The sequence below is a fragment of the Manacus candei genome, unplaced genomic scaffold, assembly GCF_025592945.1.
Source record: "Manacus candei isolate 608988 ecotype Guabito, Panama unplaced genomic scaffold, ASM2559294v1 h1tg000023l, whole genome shotgun sequence".
In the NCBI taxonomy this organism is placed as follows: Eukaryota; Metazoa; Chordata; class Aves; order Passeriformes; family Pipridae; genus Manacus; species Manacus candei.
The window spans coordinates 24,492,302-24,513,795 of record NW_026138071.1 but is presented as its reverse complement, the minus strand read 5'-3'; the positions used below and the strand labels follow the sequence as shown (position 1 = coordinate 24,513,795).

Genomic DNA, 21,494 nt, shown 5'->3' with positions numbered 1-21,494 from the left:
TCTGAGTAGATCTACTGACTTCCATGGGAATGCTTTGATATTTAAGAAATAAAATGTGGCAATTTCAATATATTTAAATGTGTTTAAAAAGAAAATATGCAAAACATATCCTCCATAATACAAGCCTATCAGATTTTCCAGGAAAAAGAAGCAAACAGTTATTAAAATTCTCTTTAACTTTGTGTAAAAACAGCATTTCAGTGGTATGTCTGTTGCTATCAGTGATTAGTGCAGTACTTTTTCTAAGTACAGAAGAGCAGAGATAATACTGAGTCTTGGGTGAGAACTGAGGATAGAGTATTTTCTTGAAAATATTTAGTGGTACAATTACGCTTGTGTGAGTCTTGGACATAGACAGTAGCTATGCCCTAAGAAGAATTTAATCATCATTGCTTTCTTCTCATTTCTGAACAGAATATCCAGTATTTGCTTTTTAAATGGAATGTGTGGATACACTAGCACCTGTGGCTGGATGGGCACCTTGTGCATGTCTTAACTGCAGTCTTAGAATGACCTTCACCATTTTCAAATGGGAACTACTGATGATAGTCATCAATTCTGGCCAAAAAAAGATTGCTCCGTCTCCTCCCTCACACAGTTGCATTGTGAAGCTACTTCTGTTTGCCTTCAATTTTTAACATCTGAGCGAGGAGAAACGTAGACTTTCATGTAATAATGATATAGACAAGGTCAAGCTGTGATTTAGACCAACTGATTTGGATGTTTTCTGTTTTCTATTAAACTCTACTGCATTTTTCTCAACGGTGAGATGATTTAGATCAGTTCCACTTATCTATTCATTGCCTTCTGTATGTTTTGACAAATGAGTCTCTTGTGTCTTCCCCGAGGAAAAAGAAAGGTGTAGACTTGCTCTGAAGAGCCCTGCTATCAGAAAAGAAAAGGCAGTCTTACTGTAAAAATCAAAGACAGGACAGAAAAGAAAGATTTCCAAGAGCTTTAAGGGTAAATTGCTTTAATTGCATAACAGTTTCCATCAAGACAAGATTTGTTTCATTTGGAAAAATTAAAGAATGGTTTGAGACTCAGAGGATATGAGTTGAGTTTAGCAGCTGTGCCAGAGAATTTCAGCTTGGTCTGGGGTAAATTGTAAATCCTCATATTGTTCAGACTCTTAAATAAAAAGGAAAAAAACCATATACACACACCACAAACAAACTAAAAAGGGAAGGTATTTGTCTTCCTTCTGGTTTGGTTTTTGTTTTCAGACCTGTGAAGTGTTGGGGCATGAAATGCCTTTGAGTTCCTGCAATCCTGACTTTTGTAGTTTACTGCCTTTTATTTTAGAGAGCTCTGGAAATACTGTGTGTAAATAGCCTAAGAGTCATGGCAGCTTTCTGTGGGTGGCTGATAGGCTGTTACACCTGTGACTTTAGATAAGGGGTAGTGCAGCTGTGAAGTGACAGTTTGGGCAGTGACAATGTACTGTCTGCTTTTACCATTGCCAGTGACATTGTCAGAGGACATTGAGAATGGGTTTGGTTCACAGAGATTCTTTCTGAGATGCCTTTTTGAATGCAATGTTCCTTGCCTTTGATGATAAAGTAATGGGGTGTTTAATTTCACAGGCAGGAAGGGCATAGCTTTCTCTTTCATATGGATGTAAGGGAAGCTTAATAGGTTTTCATGTTTGTCAGAGTACAAATGTCTAGTACATGGCAGATACAGGAGTGAACAAAACCATGTTATATTGCTTTGACTCCTTAGCACTCGGTACATTTTCCTGAATTTTGGCATGCACATGACTCTCCCCAGTGCTGAAGTAGCATCAGACTTTGCAATCAGTGTTTGTAATAAACATGTTTCACAGAGCCTTGCTATGCAAGGTCTCAGCTTGTATAATAGATTCTCTGTTCCCCTAAGGATTTAGCAATTGGAAATAATAGAATAAAGATTAAATAATGACACTTCATTGCCCAAATTTGTTAGGGGAGAAGAGCTGTCTTTGTATTAGCATTCTTGAACATTTTTACTGTAGGAAGCTCTTAGGATAAAAATACCACATTTATTTTCTAAGGATAAATATTCATATCTGGGGAAAAATAATCTATATTGACCTTTAATTTCGTAGGTAGTTTGTGTTCCTTTTGAGGAGCTCAGAACATACATACTGAGCAATGCCTCACATAAACTGAAGTTCTGATACCTTGTTAAATGAAGACAGTGATAATCTATCCTGGAAATACTGTGAGAGAACACCTTAGGCTGGTATTGCATCAAAACTCCTTGGTAGCTTTCTCAGGCAGGAAATCAACTCAGAGGAAGACTTGATAAATTCACCCTGTGACTACCACCTGGTGTGTGCTGGAGAGCTCCTGAAATCAGCATTTCATGGGGCCAGGATGAGCAATACCACTCTTGATGCCACTCAGACCCAGCAGTAGGAACCATAGCTTTGAATTGTCTCAACAGCTGAGGCCAAGTGCCTTGTTCTAGTAGGATACAGGATTATCACTGCCAAGAGGAAAAAACTATAGTTTCAGAAGTACTTCAGATAGTCAGGAATGGTCAAAATATTAATATTTTATATTATCCTCTTTTTATGATATTTTTGAATGTTACAGCAATCATTTCCAGCAGTAGTTCCTGAAGTAGTATCTGGGGGTTGTTTTCTACTGGAAAATGCAAGACTTTCAGTCACTTCTATTCAGACTGCCTCATCTTTCCTAGATTTGTTTCACTCTGAAATGACTGAGTCTGGTAGCATTTACTAATTGGTTTGGCTCCAGAAAGTGAATAAGAACAGTTTGCAAAAAGCGTGTTTATAGTATGTCTTTTTTGCTTTATAATTTTAGTTGTTCAAATTTGCAGTGCTTTAAAGGTGAAACTTTGTCAGATAAGGAGTACAGAAAGCAAGATTTTCATGAAGGCAGTGACACATACTGGGACTATACTCACTTCTAATTAATCTCCTTACTCTGCTCTTTAGTCTGTATGTAATAAATACCACAGATTTATTTTAATCTTTCCGAACTTTGGAAAATCTGTGGATTTTTCTTGACATGGACTTCAGAGATCTGTGAGAATAGTAAGGCTGAAACACAATCAGAACTTGGCATGCAATTCTATAAAAATCTGGAACTTTAGTCACAAATGTATTATGATTCCTGCCTATATTAACAATGCCAGATTAAAGTAACCCTTATTTATTATCTTGTGATTGAAGCCACAGTCCACTGAAAATGTCTTCCAGGTCTTGGGTCTGTAATAGATGTGCTCACACTGATCATTAAGTCATTAACTTAATTATCTTCATAATCATTTAAAAAGTTTGACTCTGGTTAATAGCATCCTTGTAGAACGTGCAGTTTGGAGAGCTTCTGAAATGGGAGACAAAATTATATTCTTTTGATAGTTTGTAGTTCTGAAATTTGCTGTATGCTCATTCCTACAAATTAACGGGGTGGCTCCCACCGAGTTTAGTGCAAACAATTTTTTAAAAAGTTAGTGGTTATCCCTACTGTGTGTGTGCATTTTCAGGTTAAAATACATTCATTTTATTCCCTTTTTAATCTTACTGGTTGATGGACATTTTAAAGAGTATGGCAACTTCAGTCTTTCCTTTAAAGCTTCTCACAGCAGAATTTCCTAAATGTTGCAAACACAAGCCATCAGCCAAGTCTTCAGCAAACTGTGGTGTCTTGGGAAGTGGTTTTGTAATGACTGGTGCAGTCCTTAAAATAGATTGTGCACTGTTGCCCTCCTTACATTTTTTAATGACAATCTATTTTTAATAAAGCCATTTAACTTGGTTAATTAGAGTTAGTAATAAATCTCCTAGTCTGCTGACTAATCTTAGACCGCACTCAAGGAAAATGAGGCTGCAAGATTAACTGCATGTATTTTGACTTTTTGTGAGTGTTACACTTGCAAGGAAGATCTTTTGAGGAATACAGTGGCTTTGCCTGTTAATGCAAGTCATAGAGCTAACCTCCATGGAAAATAGGGATAGAGAGCAAATGGAAAAATGGAGAATAGCACATGCCAGTAACCTTGCAGAGCGGGGCTGATATAAACCTTCATTCCCAGTTCTAGTCCGGTGTTTTGTCAGTAGAATGCCGGTTTTCTTAGCCAGTTTTTCCCATGAGGCTTCTTGCAGCTGCTGCTGTTTTTTTCTCTACAATTCATGTGAGATGTTGTGATGCAGCTTCTCTTCCCTGCCTGGTGTGCCCAGAAGCTTTCTGGTCCTTGTCCTGAGCTTCTGAAGTCTCAGGTCAAAGCAGGTCCCTGTTAATCCCACCTGAACTGGCTCATACTGCACTGCACTAAGCCAATGGAATTCACTCTTGGTCTCTTCAGCTTTTCCCTGAGAGTCCCTGGAACAGACTAAAGCCTGTGCAGGCTCACAGATGTTCTCAGCTAAATTCTATATGATCATACTTGTCTAATGTGCTTTTTGGGGCCTGTTAGCTGTGCATGGGTGAGGCCAAGTGGACTGTACAGTTGTGACCTCAGACTGTGATCTGCTTCTGGTCAGACTGTACAGTGTCTTGCAGTAGGTCAGAGACTCACTGTGTACATAAATACATGCATTTAATTCTGGCAGTTTAGCTCTGTCACCCAGTTCCATAGTAACAGCCTTTTGTTTAGTTTTGGTCATTTTAAAGCATGTGGTTTAACTATTTGTGATTTTCAAGCACATAGTTAACCATTACAAATAAATTGATGCTCAAATATAGAGTCCTGAAAAAGGACTTTGCTCCAGGTCTGTAACTGATTGTTCCAGAGGTGCAGGTCCAAGGTAGATGCTGTCTCCCTGGTTTGCTGCTTTGGAGAGGCTGTCAAAGCTGCATATCCAGAGCTACCTGTTACTGTAGTCCATGTACAAGCTTTTTTCCATTTATAATCCTAGTAGGAAGTGTTTCATTTAGTTGATAATTCATTAATTACACCACAGGCTGGGCTGCACTGAGCTTGGTAGTACAACTCAGCTTTATTCTTATCATCTCCAGTAGGGGAGGTAAGCCTAGAGAAAATAAAGAGAAGAAGATAAAATACAGTTTGGACAATGGGACTAGTTCTTTAGGTCCAAACTGAAGGAGCCTTCCAGCTGCTCATTGATGAAATGGAAAGGTTTATAGAAGTTAACTTCTTCTAATAGTAGGACAAGTCACTGTCTTAAATTGCTAGTTTTAAACTTGCTGTTTAACAACTTCAAAACATTCTGTGTGAGGAAAATTAATTTACCTGAATTTTGACTTTAACTTTTGTCTGTCTTCCACAAAATAGTTACTAAAACAAGAGATTTTTCTGAATTTAATGTAAGGGATTTTATACTAACAATTGAACAACCTCCTTTTTTGAGCATCATAACTTACTCCAGTAGCAGGTACGTAAATGGCATGAACAATACAAGTATCAGGCTGAGGTTTTGTCACTTACACCCATATTGTTACATGAACTATTTTGTGAGTATAAATGACAGAAAAACTTTATTTGCCATTTTTTATTATCTCTCACTGCATCCACAGTGGTGAGTGTCTTCTTTCCCATTACTGGTGTGTTGAACCACCTAAGTGTTTTTTTTCTGTTTTGGAAGAAGAAGGGATTTTGCTGGTATGAACAGTGAATTCATACTTAGTTACAGATAATGGTTTGTACTGGTGGTTGATCTCTTTCTAGAGCAATTCATATAACTGCCCAGAAGTTAACTCATAGGAATATAATTTTTAAAGAACAAACTAAGTGTTCAGTTGTTTGCTATAGACTCCAGTCTTACAGTTATACCTGCAGTAAGCTTTAACAGTATGTATCAAAATTAATAAAATCAGGATAACAGTGATTTAAGAAATGATAAAAATTGAATAGAGGAGAAAAACAGAGGAGGAAAAAATAAGGCAAAATTGTATTTTCAAAATAGTGGGTAATACATTGTATGATGTTATGTAGTGTTTCTGAGAATTAATAATTTTATGTTTTTCTCCAGGATTCAGAGTTCCCTGTTGGTACTGAAGTGAACACATACCTTGAGTGTGCTAAAGAACATACTCAACCCCTGAAATCTGGAGAGTATCAACTGAGCAACATTCTAAAAGTGCACGACTTGGCAGTGAGCTGGTAGGAACCGTTAATGGCACATTAATTTTATTATGTACGTGTTGAGTTTTATTTTTCAACAGGTCACTGAGAAGCATTTACTGTAAGTAAATTTCTGAAAAATTATTGGCAGCAGTCCAGGGGGACTTTGTCTCCTGAAAAATGTGAAAGGGGGAAAATGCTCATGAAATGTGGTAGGAGTGTAAATACAGTAAAACTCCTGGGCAGAACTGTTTACGGATTGAGATTCATCTGTTGTGTAAGAAGGGTGGGATTTATAGATATGAAAATGGAAACCAGAGATAACTGTAAACTCAGGTTCTAGGAAACTGAATTATAATGCTGAATATTTTTGCAATTTGTATTTGATTGCAGTTTATTCCCTTGGGTCAAAAAACCAGAAGAGTTTAAATGTAGATTAGCTTGAGCGTGCAAATAGCCTGTAAGCAATGACATTTCAGGGCTTGTTAGCTACAGCTGAGGAAGAATGAACCTAAAAATGTTCTTTAAAAAGTTAGACCTTGTAGCTAAGTTCTGACAATTCTGGCATATTGTCTAGGTATGAATGTATTTTTAAATTAATGTTAATATACTTTTGTCATTCGCATAAACTTTACGTAGGTTGATGCTGTCCTTGCTGTACTCAGAGTACTGGTAGATCACTTCCAAAGGTATTTCCCTAAAGAAGAGCTGTATTCCTACACTTAATCAAGGAAGCTTAATTTCTTGCTATATCCAAGAACCATAACCCAGTGTAGTTATGCTTTAAGAGTCAAAAACTTGGGCAGTATAAATCTCACCCAGATGAAGAATTTGACAATTGACTGACTCGTTAAAAAAAAATCAGTGTTGTGAAGACAGAGGGGGTACCATGTAAACAGGGCACAGAGTCAGAGCCAAGGGAAGCAGTGGCACACATGGGTGGGTACATGATGATGTGGGCATAAGGTAAGTTGGCTGTGAAAACAGAAAAAAGATCTTTACCCGTTTAATAATTACAATGCAAAGGTCACAGATACTTTCTCTAGGTGACTGCCCATATTTTGCAGTCAATAACCACCACACTGCTGGGAGCTTTGGCCTCGCCAGGCAGGCTTCTGCTTAGTCTCAACTTTGGTTTTCTGTCTGGTTTTGAATAATGTTCTCCCAAATAGTTTAGTCATATTTGTCCTAGCATGAAAGAGAGCTTGCAACTGTGCTGCTCCGAGGAGGAGGCTGTAGGAAATCCACCCGAAATATTAGTGGGCTCTTTATCTGAAGAACACCAAGTTCAAAAAGAGTGTGTTTAAAAAATACAAACTGAAAAGAAAACCAGTCTGGAGGAGGAAGAGGAAGACACTTCCATACTTGGGAAGACTGGAAGATTTTCAGTGGCTCAGGTAGAGTAACCATCAGTCACACTGTTGTAACCTGTACAGGCTGCATCAGCACCAGCTGTGCATCATGGCAGGCTGCAGATGGGCAAAGCTCAAGTCATCATTTCCTTCTTACTCTTTGCCTTGTTAAGTCTCCCTTTACCTGTAGAGGAAGCCAGATTTGAGTTGCAAGTTACTCCTGAATGTTGTTGCAAACTACTCGTGAATCTTACAATACATAATGTGTAATTGAAAGTATGGGAAGCTCATGGACTAGTCAAGAAAGGAATTTCTATCAAAGCTTTTCCATTGTCTTGCAGCTGAACAACAGATAAATACCCTGCATGTTCATGTTAGACTATTCCTTGTTTTTTTTATCTTTCTTGAATTGTATTTTTATATCTTTCTTAGTGAAAGCATTTTTGTAGATCCTTACATCCAGTGCTTCTAATTATTGCTGGAAGAGATACTTTCATATGCTGAGGAATTCTAAGTATTTTTTGCAATCGATAACTGGATATCACACCTTAAGGATACAATGCCACTTGAGAAAGCAATTTACAAGAACAAAAATAAATTGGATGTCTTTAAACTTATTTGGAAACACTTTAGAACTTGGTTGAAGAAACAGCAACTACACTGAAAAAAAACCTGACAGTGAGGATGTGTATTTAGTTTCATATACTGAAAATATGACATTGACTTTCATGTAAAGATAATGCTTAAAAGAAAATGAGAGTCTGAGGTAGTGCTCTAAAATGAACTGAAATGCTTATTTAAAAAAATGTGATAATATAAAAGCAGGTGAAGAACAAAAGAATATCAAAATGTTCTTGAAAAAATGTAAACAATGTAATGGAACTTTTCATTTGCTAAAAAAAACCCCTGTGTATGTGGTGGACCATAGTTTCTACATGGTTAACTATGTCTGAAAAAAAGGCACTTAGAACTTATTTCAGTTAACAAAGATTTTTCCTGGCTGAATACTACTGCTTAAAATCAGTCTTTTTAAGTCATGGGAAAATAAGACTGTCTTGTTTCTCTTGTTAATGCTAAAGGCTGTGTTGTAGGCTGGTTTGCCTTTCCTGAACATGTTTCCTACAGTATTTTTTGAACACCCTGCTCAATTTCAGACAAATTTGGCAGAGGAATAAGAGAGTCAGAAGTCCTGAGGTTCCCCTGGGTTTCAAGAGAACAGATCTCTGCTTAAGAAAGGGTCACTTTTAGGACCCTGTAGGCTGCAGGTGGCTAAGAACTCCAAGAGGGAATAGAAGTTGCAAGTACTCTATTTTTTTGGGAAGAGCTTCACATGGAGCTTGTCCCTTATTAGCTGCTATAGAATCCAATCTCCAGGCACACAGCTAATGCACATAGAGCTTGGCTTATCATTTTTAGTTTGACATAGCAGCTATTCAGTCCCAAATCTGGCTTTCCTTGGAAGTCCAAGAGGTTATTAAATGCATAAATCAAGATTTTTCAGAGAAGAATGACTTGGATTAAATTATCTGTGTAGGGAATTAAATAAAAATGGCCCATTTAAAGGAATTCTGAACTCTCACTAAATGTATTTCTGGTAATTATGATTGTCTGTTTGATTTTTCAGACACAAGGGGGAAATCCATATCCACTAGATGAAAGTTAATTTTTTCTTGTAGATCATAGGATAGATGGAAAACATTCTGTTGACTTATGAGGCCAGGTTTGCTTTTTTATGACTTAGGTTTTGCTCATGAGAGTCAGTGTATCAGAAAGACAACAGAATCTGGTTTGTCTGTGGGTATTACTGGATTCCTTTACATTTCCTTAGAAACTGGAACACCTGCAAATCCAAATTCAAGTTTTTACCTGCCATAAAGCTGATGTAGATTATTCTTCAGCCCTTCATCAGTATTCATTGAAACGTGTGTTAGCTGAGGGGGAGAACCAATCCCTTGGGAAACAATGTTGGTTTTCTGTGAAAGCTGAATGATTCCCACTTTTCAAATCATCAGGTGAGTGTTCTTTTCTGCATTAAGCTCACATTTCCCCAGTGTCCTTTTAAATATCCTGGTAAATCTTATTCTGTATATGACCTAATATGTGCACCAGAAGAGGTTTACATTAGATATTGGGAAGAATTTCTTCACTGAAACAGTGGTCAGGCATGGGAACAGGCTGCCCAGGGCAGTGGTGGAATCACCATCCCTGCAAGTGTTCAAAAGATCCGTGGATGTGGCATTTAGGGGACACATTTTAGCAAGAAACCACAGTGGTGCTGGGTTAACAGTTGGACTTGCTGATCTTAGAGGTCTTTTCCAATCTTAATAAGTCTACGATTCTATATTTTAAATGGATGTTTTACCTACTAGGCATACCTGCATAAATAGAAAATATATTGTATATTATTCTTGTTTACATGTAGCCTCGTGTTCTCAAATCCTTTTTCCTTGTTTGATAGTTTGTCAAAGAAAAAGATAGAAAATTGCTAATGCTCTGCCTATGCACAGTAAAAATATGAAGCTGGGAGATAATAGTAAAGAAAAGCAAATACAAAATGTTTGGTGATTATCTCGCCTTTCCTGATGGGCCCAGTGAAAGATAACTTTTCAATAGGGACTAATTCATCATTATATCTTATTATACTAGTTTCCCCTGTTTTTTATCAGTGGATTCCAGAGAAGATTTTAAAGAACTTGTCTCCTTAGAAACTGTGCAAATTGACTTGCAGCATAAAATTGTGTAATTGAAATTAAAGGTACGATCTCATAGTGCCTCGTGCCAAGTAATGGAGGTGAAGAAATATTGCAGAACCGTGGACTCTCTCCCTCTTTAGTTCCCATTTACTACTTTTTCCTCTTTAACTTATGAATACATATGACCTCTCAGGTGCATGTGCACATCACACAGGGAAATCAGCTTTGCAGGAAAGAGAATTGACATGAGTGTTGACATGAGGAACTTCTTTGGAAAGAGATTATAGCCTTAAGTTTGCGGTAAAATGAGGATATTGATGTGCATTGTCTCTTTTGAGTTCCACATTTTCTTTTCATACAGTAAGGTCGTGGGGCAGACAGAATCTGGCAGTGTGTTAAGAACCCTGTGTTTTGTTTATGCCAGTCAGACTTTGATACCTGTGCTGAACTCTGTTTTGGTCCTTTATAGACATAACTCCCACTTTTCTATTTTGTTCCCCAAACTTTCACTTTCTTAGAGTCACCTGTGGGAAGAGCAGGACATTAAGATTGTGCTGTGTATAAATGAGGTAGCAGAAGTAGCACTGCTGATTTTTAAGCAAACATCTTGGCAGTTCTTTCAGTTGTCCCTCTCATTTGCCAATAGCTCTGTATTAACATCTCAAAGCAGTTTTATCATGGTCTGTCTTGTCACTCCTTGATTTTCTTTGTGATGCCTGTAGAGTTCTGACAACAGTTACCCTGATGGTTTGCTGAGACTGCTGCCTGTCAAACTGACAAATGTTGTCTCCCTTTCTCCTGTGTTCTGCCCATTTGTTTCCATCTCTCTGTTGTCTTAGAGCTGGTGAAGTAATGTCATTTTATTCTATGTCTGAATGATGCCAAGCAAAATAGGGTCCATCTACCAAGGGGTGATCAGTCATATGAATCATACTGTGTCCTTGTGTAACACATGGTAGGAAAGAGGATTCGAAATCCAAAATTCATGTGGAAATTTCCTCTTGAAGAAGAATAATTTAGGGAGGTAAAAAAATCCTTACTAATTATTTCAACTATCTCCTTGCTTCCTAGAGCATTAAAAAAGTTTTTTTTTTAATTAAATTACATTTTTCCATTAACAGTAAAACTTTTTAATTGTACTATCATGTGCTGATTTCTTGCATGAATAACCACAGTGAATTGGCGATTTGCATTAGCAACATGAGCTGCTGCTTAATTTTCCTACAGCTTTTAAAAGTGTACATACAACCATCTCTTCTGTGAGGAAAGGTGGAGAGAGCTGGGACTGTTCAACCTGGAGAAAAGGCAACTCAGGGACAGATCTCATCAATGTGTGCAGATATCAAAGGGAGGGTGCAAAAAGGTGAGGCCAGTCCCTTTTCAGTGGTGCCCAGTGACAGGGCCAGAGGCAATGCACACACACTGCAGGGTCCCCGTGGTTATCAGGAAATGCTTTTTCACTGTGAAGGCAGCCAAGAACTGGCATGCCTGTCCCAGAGAGGTTACGGAGTCTCAATCCTTGGAAATGTTCAAAAGCCATCTGGACATGGTGCTGGGCAACTGGCTTGAGCGAGGGGGTTGGACCAGATGACCTCCTGAGGTCCTTTCCAGCCTCAGCATTCTGTGATTTAATTATGTATAGGGCATAAACACATACATAAATATGTATAAGTAATATATCTAATAATACTTATTAAATTTGTCTGCTAAATAAGTGTAGACAGTGCAGTTGCAGGATTTGATTTTTGTGTGTGCTGAAATATTCAAATACTCAATTTGGCCTCTTTTTTGAAATATTCAAATTCTCTCTCTTTTCAGAAGCAGGAGTGGAAGCTTGGGTTAATCCTTATCTCCTTGTACATATGGTAAAAAAATCCCTATTTCTCTTATTTCCCTCTCTCCATTTTATCAGCCTTTGAATGTGTTTGAAGGAGCTAATGTGAAAGATGGTTAAGTGTAGGGTTAACAAGTAACTTGGTGCATCTTCCTGACACAAGGGAGAAACAGGAGCTGCTCAGCCTGGGTCACTCTGACAGATCAGTCTGTGTGCTTGCAGTAGAGAGGTTTTTTTGTGGTGTTTTAAACTCTTAACTTTAGCAGATATATCCTGTCAAGCGTGGTGGGTACACTTAACATTACTTACAGAGGGATGGGAAGAATATACTGTGTGTGTGCTCAGAGGGCTCTGGGTATCCTACCAGCTGAGACCTCGTGCACATCCTTATCACCCGAACACTCTTGTGAGGCAGCTTTGTCCTCCTGTGAAATAATTCCTGCAAGACTACCTAAGTGAAAGATCCAGAAATTAAATTCATGTCTTCCAAGTCACAGTCCAGTGCTTTAACCTTCAGTTCCAGAGTATCACTGTTTCCTACACAAATTAAGCTCTTGATTTCTTTCTGCATTAAGGCCCGTGTTGTAACCGAGAGGTTATTTCATGACATGCGGTCTGTTCGTTACCATACGGGCTCTGCAGCAGCTTCAGCGCAGTTTGTATGGAGGAAGAACTCAAGAGGAAAATGTCAAATGTATTTTAGCTCCCTGTAATGCAGTTTAATAGGGAGGAAAAGTGAGCTCTCCGTGAATAATCAGTGAGAAACGGTGTGGATCACACTTGGGTGAGCTCTGTGAGGGCTCTCTGCTGTGGCAGCGTGCGTGCACAGCTCCTGCAGACACAGGACTTCCTCCCTCACCTGCAGCTTTTTCTAACACACCAATAATAAGGGAAGAAAATGGATCCCTCTTCCCGCCCCTCACTTTTTCCTTGGTAAATGTTCCTTCCTGTTCATCTCTAAAACTTTTGGCTGTCATAGTCTTAAGAAGCCTTTTTATTTCTCATTAGCTCCATCTGTAGCTTTGGCCACAAGTGATGACTCCTGTGGGAAGGCCTTGGCCATGGCTGTAACGGGCAGTTTGAAACCATGGCAGCAATAATCTGAAGTCATTGTGTTCTTTTATGGTGCACACATGAAACGAGCTGGGCACCTCTGTAATTTTGTTAGTGAACAAGCAGCTTTGCCAGAAAAAAAGAAAATTTTCCAGCTGGGTCAATAGAGGGAAAGCACACAGTGTTTTATTTGTCTTTTACTAGTTGTCTTCTAGTTACTGAAGCAGATTTTGCAGAAAAACCTGGAAGCACTTGTTTGCAAAAACATGATTGTAAAAAGATGCTGTTGTACCTTTATTAAGGCTCTTGTGTATTTTCCACAGACTGAAAGTTATGAGACCTGGTAACTGTCAGCTCTACTAAATTTGTTGGTTTTTCTTGTTATTCCCAATAGTCTGTGGACAGAAAGAGGTTGAATAGATTGGGTGAGTAATTTTCTGCAAAGTGTTTAACTGAAAGCAATCAGCCTGTGGTGATCCAGCTACTCTGAACACCAGATACACTAGAAACCTAAATATTTAATTCAATTGAGCTTATGCTGAACAGATGTAATTTATGAAAAATGAAAGAAATAGTTTTGACACTTGTCATATGGAATGAAGTACTAACTTTAAAGACTGTTATTTTAAAAACAAGTTGGCTTATAAATGTATTTTACAAAGTGTGAACAAGATGTTGAGATTTTATTGGAATGAAATATATTTGTGAGCTTTAAAAAGATACTAATTTACATAAGGGAATTCATGTTGTGGGAATTTTTTTTAAATACTCAAAATTTTTTAGAAGGGTAAAATGCTAAACTTTTGAAAAGGTGAATTATATCATGATGCTTCATTGACTTGGATACAATTCTAAATAATTATCTGCAAAAAGATCCTCAATTAGGGTACAAGACTGAATTTTTCTTGTAAATTGAACAGCCATTTACCTTTCTATTGTATATTTCACACTCATTCAGAACTGATATTTGTCAAGAAACAAATGGTTTCTTAAGGATGGTTGGAAGCTTTGTTTTAATTCTGTATGTCAGTTTTAAAGTTTTCTAGTATTTGGCAATGAATTTCTTCATGTAAAGAAATATATGTCTTTGGGAAAAGTAATTTTTTTAAGAAGTAAAGTTTTAAAGCAGTCTTTATAAAAGACTTTATAAATATTGGAGTCAGCAATAGCTGTACAATTAGTTTATAGATAAGTGGTGTGTTTTCTGGGAAGGTGAGGAGCATTGTGGAGTGATGTTTCTGAGAACCAGAGAGTATTCAGTGCATAATATGTTGTGATAGAGAAGAAGGAAGAGGACCATAAATATATATGACTCTAGAAATGTTATATATTATAAATAGATGAAGTGACTTACATCAATACAAGAATAATGCCTAATGTACAAAAATAATCTGAAATAATATGTTAAGGTTGCACTTGTCATGTTTTAATGAGGCATTCAATTTGTCAAAGCATTTAATGCATTGCAATTAATACCGTAAAGCACTTTTCATTCATTGATTCTCTCCTGTAGAAATTGCAAATTGATTTAGTAATGCTTGTGATCTTTTCTTATTCTTAGTCTGACCTATGATAAGCTGAGCGTGGATTAGAAGCCTCCTGTACTAATGATTCCTTTATGTTGGCTGAGGTAATAGGAACTGAAATCACCTGCATTTCATTTGCAGGCCAGTTCCATAACCCAAATATAAAACCTCTGAGGGTTTTGGGTATTTATGGTTGCAGTGATTTAGAGATACAACACTAACACAGAGGTACATAAAAATGGCAGCTTCCATTTGCATAACTATATCTCCTAATCCCTATGGAAAACTCTCCTGTCGGTGCTTTATCTTCATATCTGAAGTTTAAAATATTTTCAGGGTTTTTTTTACTATATAAACATTTTTAAATGTGATTTTCAGTTATTAAAATAAACATAGTACTTGAACTGTAGTAGCTTCAGTGTGTCTGAAGAAAAACAAGACAAATAGAAGAAATTTAAAGAAAGTAGGTGTATTTACTCTTGTTGGAATGAGTAACTGCATAGCTGGCCAAAAAAAAAAGAATTATCGGGTTGTGGGCAACCTTGCTGCATTGCTGAATGAAAGTTCATAAGTGTAAAAGAACAGTAAGGAGAAATACCTGTGAAAACTGCAGGAATGATACTGAGTCTTTCCTCAGGACATTCACATTGTTTGTGCTTCAGTATGGTTAAGATGATACTTCACTTTCAATATATGCTACAGAGTTTTGTCAGATACTGTCTTTTGTATCTGATGGGATAACCTTTGAACTGTCACAGAATGGTTGGGATTCTCCCACACAGACAAAAGAAAAAGTGTAGACATGGTTTTAACCAGTTGTGGGCACTTCACGTGAAGGTGACACAGGGCAAAGTTCTGTGCTCAAAATACTGAGGAATTACCTTTCCTTTACTCTTCCAGGGTGTGCCTATAAAGTAAGGTAAGAGAGCACTCCCTTGTGGTTTCACTGAACGGAGTGATTGGAACTGCCCAGAAAAAGCATCTCCAAGGTGACAGCTTCACTATCTTGGGCTCTGCATTCTTGAACAGGTGCCATTTCTCTTGCACTTGAAAATACGCAGTGTTACAGAGCTGTACTTTCAAGACAGGATTATAACAGAATGAAATTTAAGATCCCATATTTGTGAAATGTCTGGCATGACTGCTAAATGCTGACCTTTTGATTTCCTTACAAATCTGATTATGGAAATTACTTCACACTCGTACTACTGTCCCATTGCAGGTGTGCCTGTGTATTTCCCCATTTCATATCTTACATATACAAAAACATCCATATTGAAAGTATTCATAAAATATGCATACTGTTTCTTTTATTTTACCTCCTCCTAGGGATGATTTTGGTTTTATTCCATTCTAATTTCAGCATTCATGGTAAGTTCTGAAAATACCGATTTTTGACACACTTGGAGCTGTGCAACTGATAAAATTGACAGTAAAAGTAAGAGTTGAACTCAGTTTGAAAGGTGAAGTTGTAAATCTGTTGAGAAGCATGTTCAAGTCCCATGGGAGGAGAGTGGATTGCCCTGGGTTTATGACTTGTAATGCTGAAGCTGACTTTAAAAGGTTTGTTGGCCTGCCCTCACCACAATTCCTTCCATGTTCCTCTACTTGTGATTCCCATTTTTAATCTTCCAGAACTGTCTTCCTGGAGAGTTTCCAGCATTAGAAAATGTCCAAATACAATCGATCAGGAAATCAAGCAACAGAGAATCCTGTGTACTTGGAGTGCTTTGCTAAAGTCAGCCTTTATGGAGAAAAACCTTTCCAGTAGCTTCACCTCTGTATCTGATGTCCGTTTTTCTAGCAGTATTTTAGGCTGGGCTACATATTTCTTGCTGTAGTTAACAGAGCTTGGAATAGCATACCACTGCCAGGGATTCAGTGCTAGATTTTGAACACTTGGGTTTGAAGGAGATGCCATAAAAACAAGAGGCTGTGCACTGTCTGTAGCAGTGCCTTTGTTCCTCCTGGCTGTGAGAAGGATGATGTGTCCTTGTGCTGAAACAAGTCCTTAGGAGCTGCTGGAAGATGCATGGCAGTGGTGAGTTATGGTTATGGGTTTATTTACTGGATAGACTTTAATTGCTGCTGTTATAATTAATTAGGACTGGCATAAAACTAGAAAATTTTGTGAGCATCATAATTAGATCACATTGGTTTGTGGGTTTTGCCTCCACTAAGTTCTGTGCAGATCAGCTAAGGAGTAAGGGATCTTAACTAGGGATTTGGGAGCTATGAAATGCAGCAGATGTATGGCAGTAATAATCTTACTTGAATATTTTCACTAATGCAGAAAATTTTCATGGGTTGTGCTCGACTTCAGGGACAAACTTTCTATATCACATAAGTGCTCAAATTCTAATTCAGATCCAGCTTTCAGCAGCTACTCTGCAGGTGTATAAACAAACATCCATACTGCAGGAAAGAGCAATTCTCTTGTAGGGATTTGGACAACGTGCCTAGATTTCCTTGGGGATGCTCAGCATATTCCGAAAATCTCATGTCAATTGTAGATGTTGCTAAAATTTGAAAAATCTGTGGAGATTTTAGTTCAGTCTTAAACTACATTGTTAAATTCATCGTAGGATTTTTCAGTCATCAAAGTGGGGCAAATGATGTAAGGAACAAACTGCTTCTGTCTAACCAGACAAAAGAACATCTTGATTTTGATTTTACAGAAATTGATACTAAATGCTAGAATAGTAATTATCAGCTTTTCTTGGATCTCTTTCTTTTCTTGTTTCAAAACAATTAGGGTTACAACTCTAACTTGTGATCAAAACAAAACTGATGGAGATTTCAAATCCCAGACCCTGGGATGTAGATGTTTGCATTTGAAATAAAAATGTCACCCAGATGAATGTTTGTCTAAGGTGTGATCATCTTTGTTTCCTTCTGAGAGTTCACAGTCATGGAAGTTAATGGACTGCAACGCTGGAAACTGAAGTTTCTACATTTATCAGGACTATTTCCAGACTGAATGTTTGTTCTGTTGATATTTATTTCATTTGGTTTGGGTTTTTTTTCCTTAAAAATAAAACCGTCTGTGTGTGAAATGGCATGTTTCAGGCAGTGGCTGTCCAAAACTAAACAAGTGTATTTATTTAAATTTATGGTTTATAGTTGTCCATATAGCTGCAGACAGGACTTTTTATTTAACTTTATTTTTATATTTTGACTTTAAAATTCATTCAGAAATAGGTTATTTTCAATCTTTTACATTAATTTCTTGTATTGAAAAGAGCGAGCTCGTGATTTGCTATAAAGGGAAGACTCTTGGATAGGTCCCTGTCTGATACTCAAAAACATTTTCCTTTTAAAATAGTCTTTAAAGTGGCAGAGGTTTGAGAACAACAACAAAATGAATTAAAAAACCCAACACCACCTTATTATTTAGGACTGAATGACAGATTATTCCACATCCTAGAAACAGCAGTTAAGAAAGAAAGAGAACCCTTCAGACAAGTGCTGGCCAAAGTCTTTTCAATGTTACTGTGACCATTAGACCTCTTAAGTAGGCTGTGGAAGGATGTAGGAGAGGAATTTGTTTACATATTTCACTTTTTTTTCAAATATATTTGAGTTTTTAAACTTTAAATCAGTGAAGTCCCTGTGCTTCTGTTTGTTACATTTTTGGCTTTTCCTATGTTTCAGGCTGGGAAACCAAGTCTCATTCTGCTAACCAACTGTACAGCAACTTTTAAGACAACCTTTAAGATGTTCAGTAAGATTTTATGAGAATTGATGCTGCCAAATGCCAAATAGCCCAAGCACGGCTGTTTTAATGTACCCTTCTTACACAAGTGTTTGTCTTAGTAAAATATGTGCATATTTGTATCACTGCTTTCAAAAGCAGAAGCACCATCAACCAGCAAATGAGCAGCACTACTTGTGTCACCCAGTTAGAAATTTTTCTGGTGAAATTTTTATGTAGTTTTTCAAACCAAATTCATAGAATCATGGAATGGTTTGGGTTGGAAGGACCTTAAAGCTCATCTCCTTCTAATCCCCTGCCATGGGCAGGGACACCTTTCACTAGACCAGGTTGCTCAGAGTTCCATCCAACATGGTTTTGAGCTAAGTAGCATCCTTTAGTTACTCCACAGTATTAACTGGCCTGTGGGGGAAGCAGGGAGGCAAGGAAAGTCTCAGTGTGCTTTGAACAGTGTTTAAATGGATCAGTCACCTCTCAGGAGACAGATGGTGGCAGGGGAAGGACAAACAAGGCAACAGTAAATGAAGAAAGATTGATGGCCACTGAGATCAGTGAGAGTTTTCTGTCTAAAACTGACTTCCCTGGGTTTCTGAGCCTTCAGGCCAAAAATAGAAAAAACCAACAACATTGTTTTAATGCTGTATCCTGGTCTAGTGGTAAGTAAACATCCATGGAACTCAGTGTGCCTCAAAAAATGAAGGAGTAATGCTCGATTTAATAGTTTTTGGGAACTGATTTGAAATCTCTGGCTAAATAATGACATGGGTTAGCAGTGCTTATATGAAAATTGGTACCTTTGGTGATGAAATGTCCTTCACCCTCATTTTATGTTGCATGTTGTTATAAAGCAAAGGACTGAGGTGGATGGCTCAGGTATCTAAAGTATCCTGCATTGTACAGTGCAAGGCATGTCATTATTGACATAATGGAGCACTTCAACATGTGTGATATTCTGTGGGCTTTAAAGTTACTATGCAATGAAGTACTTCAGTATGCTTTTCATGTGAATACCTGTGCCAAAATCTGCACTATTGCAGTTATTTGTGGTTCCATTATACAACTTTAGGTGTGTGTATTTGTGCAAAGAACCAACCCCAAGACTTCTCAATCAAATGTAGACAAAGAGGTACTGTTAATACTGTTTCTTAAGAGACTAAAGTCATAACAGAATCCAAGAAGTAAAAAATTAAAAGTAAAGTTGTGCAGGTATTTAAGGTTTTGAAGTCTTCTTGGTTTTGGTTTTTTTTTTTTCTCTTTTTAGAACAAAGACACATTTTATCTTTGACAGGTTGCAAAATAAAACTGCAAAATTCAGTTTGATGCCTGAGTTTCCTAATGAGGTTAGAGTTGTGTGACCTTGCAGTTGAGAACTCTGGACACAGGTGAAACTGGGTTGTGCCCAGTCATGCTTGGGGGGGTGTGAAGAGGAGGAGGAGGAAGGAGAAGATGAAAGAAAATATATCAGCTGGTGTAGCTTGAATAGGACAAGGTTGGGATTGTGGTGGCATAACTTGGATAGTCATTGAAATTTTCTGTTTTGTGATGAGGTCTCAAGAGCTCTCTGAATTAAACAGTAGGTGCAAAGTATTTACAAATAACTTCTAATCCATGGGCATCCTCAACCTGGTTTTATGCTTAAACGATAGGCTTGGCAGTGTTTGCTTCCTCCTCTCTTTGGCGTTGGTTTTTATCATTCGTTAGTATCACTTCTTGAGTTCTTTATTCTCTTTAGACTTTATATCAATCATGGTGTAAGGTTGACTCTGTTTCTCTAGTAATTTAGACAGATTGAACCAAATGCTCCATAAAAAGCAAGGAGGGGAGTGCAAGCACAGAGTCCATATGGAAAGGACATACTGATGAAGTACTTTATCACATAGTAGCAGTTATAACTTACGTTAGAGCCACAGCTCTGAAAGGTTTATTATGTGTAATTGTGATAATAAATCACAGTAAATTTCTCTAGCATTTAAAACGATTTTTAAATACCATACTTGTGTAAGCTTTTTTGAAAGTCATGTGGGAATTATTTAATGTTAAACTGAGGATTTTGGTGTTTTTAATGAGCTGGGAGTACGTGCAGAGTGGTTTGGCTGTATTTCAGTTTTTGTAGATTACTTGGATCTGTTAATTAATACAGCCCTTTGAGACCTTTTTGTGAAAATTAATGGGTTCCCTGAAGAATAACATTCCAAATGCTGGAGATCTGCAAGACTTTTGAGACTGGTGCTATTTTAAATTATGCCAAAGTTTACTAGATTAAACATTATCTGTTGATGTGAGAAGGACAGGAATTCACAAGAGGCGTGCTAAAGATAAACTACCCATTTTTACTCATTTTATTTTTCCTATCTACACAAAATATATAAATTATTTTTCAATAATGTGAAGATTCAGAAATAACCAAGTGGGAGGGAAACATTTCAAAATAAAGCCTAAGAGGAACAATTTGCCCAAGGAGAGAAGCACTCCTTGCATCACTTGGAGGACTGTCCTCCCCCTGCCCATACATCTGGGAGTCTTCATAGTTTAGATACAGGAATTGAATCCGTACTAGTCTTGAGCAGGCTGACACTGGAGGCAGTGTGAGCAAGAAACTGAGCCCATGTTAACTTGGGAGAGCTGGTTTTTTTACCCTCACTTTCAGGAGATTTAGTGGTCTAGACTTCTTTGCTCCCCATGTTGAATCAGCATCGTTACAGGAAGGTGACTAATTGAACCATGGCATGAATTAGTTTTCTTTACCAGTCATAAATTAAGCAGTGCTGGGATGCATTAGGAAGAGCTTTGCCAGAAGGTTGAGGGAGGTGATCCTGCCCATCTGTTCAGCCCTAGTGAGGCACATCTTAAGTGCTGTGTCCAGTTCTGGGCTCCCCAGGACAAGAGAGACATGGAGGTCCTGGAGCAGATCCAGCAGAGAGCTATGGAGATAATTAAGGGACTGGAGCATCTCTTACAAGGAAAGGCTGAGGGAGCTGGGCCTGTTCAACCTCGAGACAACTGAGAGGGGACCTCCTCAGTGTGTGTCAGTGTCTGCAGGGAGGTGTCAGGGGATGGACCAGCCTCTCCTCGGTGCTGCTGAGCAACGGGACAAGAGGTAACGGCAGGAACTGATGCACAGGAGGTTCCCCTGAACATGAGGGAGAACTTAGTTGTGTGGGTGACTGAACACTGGAACAGGTTACCCAGAGAGGTGTGGAGTCTCCCTCACTGGAGATATTCTGGAACTATCTGGACACAATCCTGTGCCATGTGCTTTGGGATGACCCTGCTGGAGCAGGGAGG

At 38.0% G+C, this 21,494-nt stretch overlaps 1 protein-coding gene across 4 annotated transcripts in view; it reads left to right on the top strand.

Moving 5' to 3' along the window:
* Positions 1-21,494, top strand: part of SPAG16 (sperm associated antigen 16) — a 377,720-nt gene that overhangs the window by 48,044 nt on the left and 308,182 nt on the right. For all 4 annotated transcript variants that reach the window (XM_051786775.1, XM_051786772.1, XM_051786773.1 and 1 more), the window contains exon 10: positions 5,945-6,075. In XM_051786775.1, the coding sequence (XP_051642735.1) occupies positions 5,945-6,075 (131 nt within the window). The remainder of the gene's footprint in view (positions 1-5,944; positions 6,076-21,494) is intronic.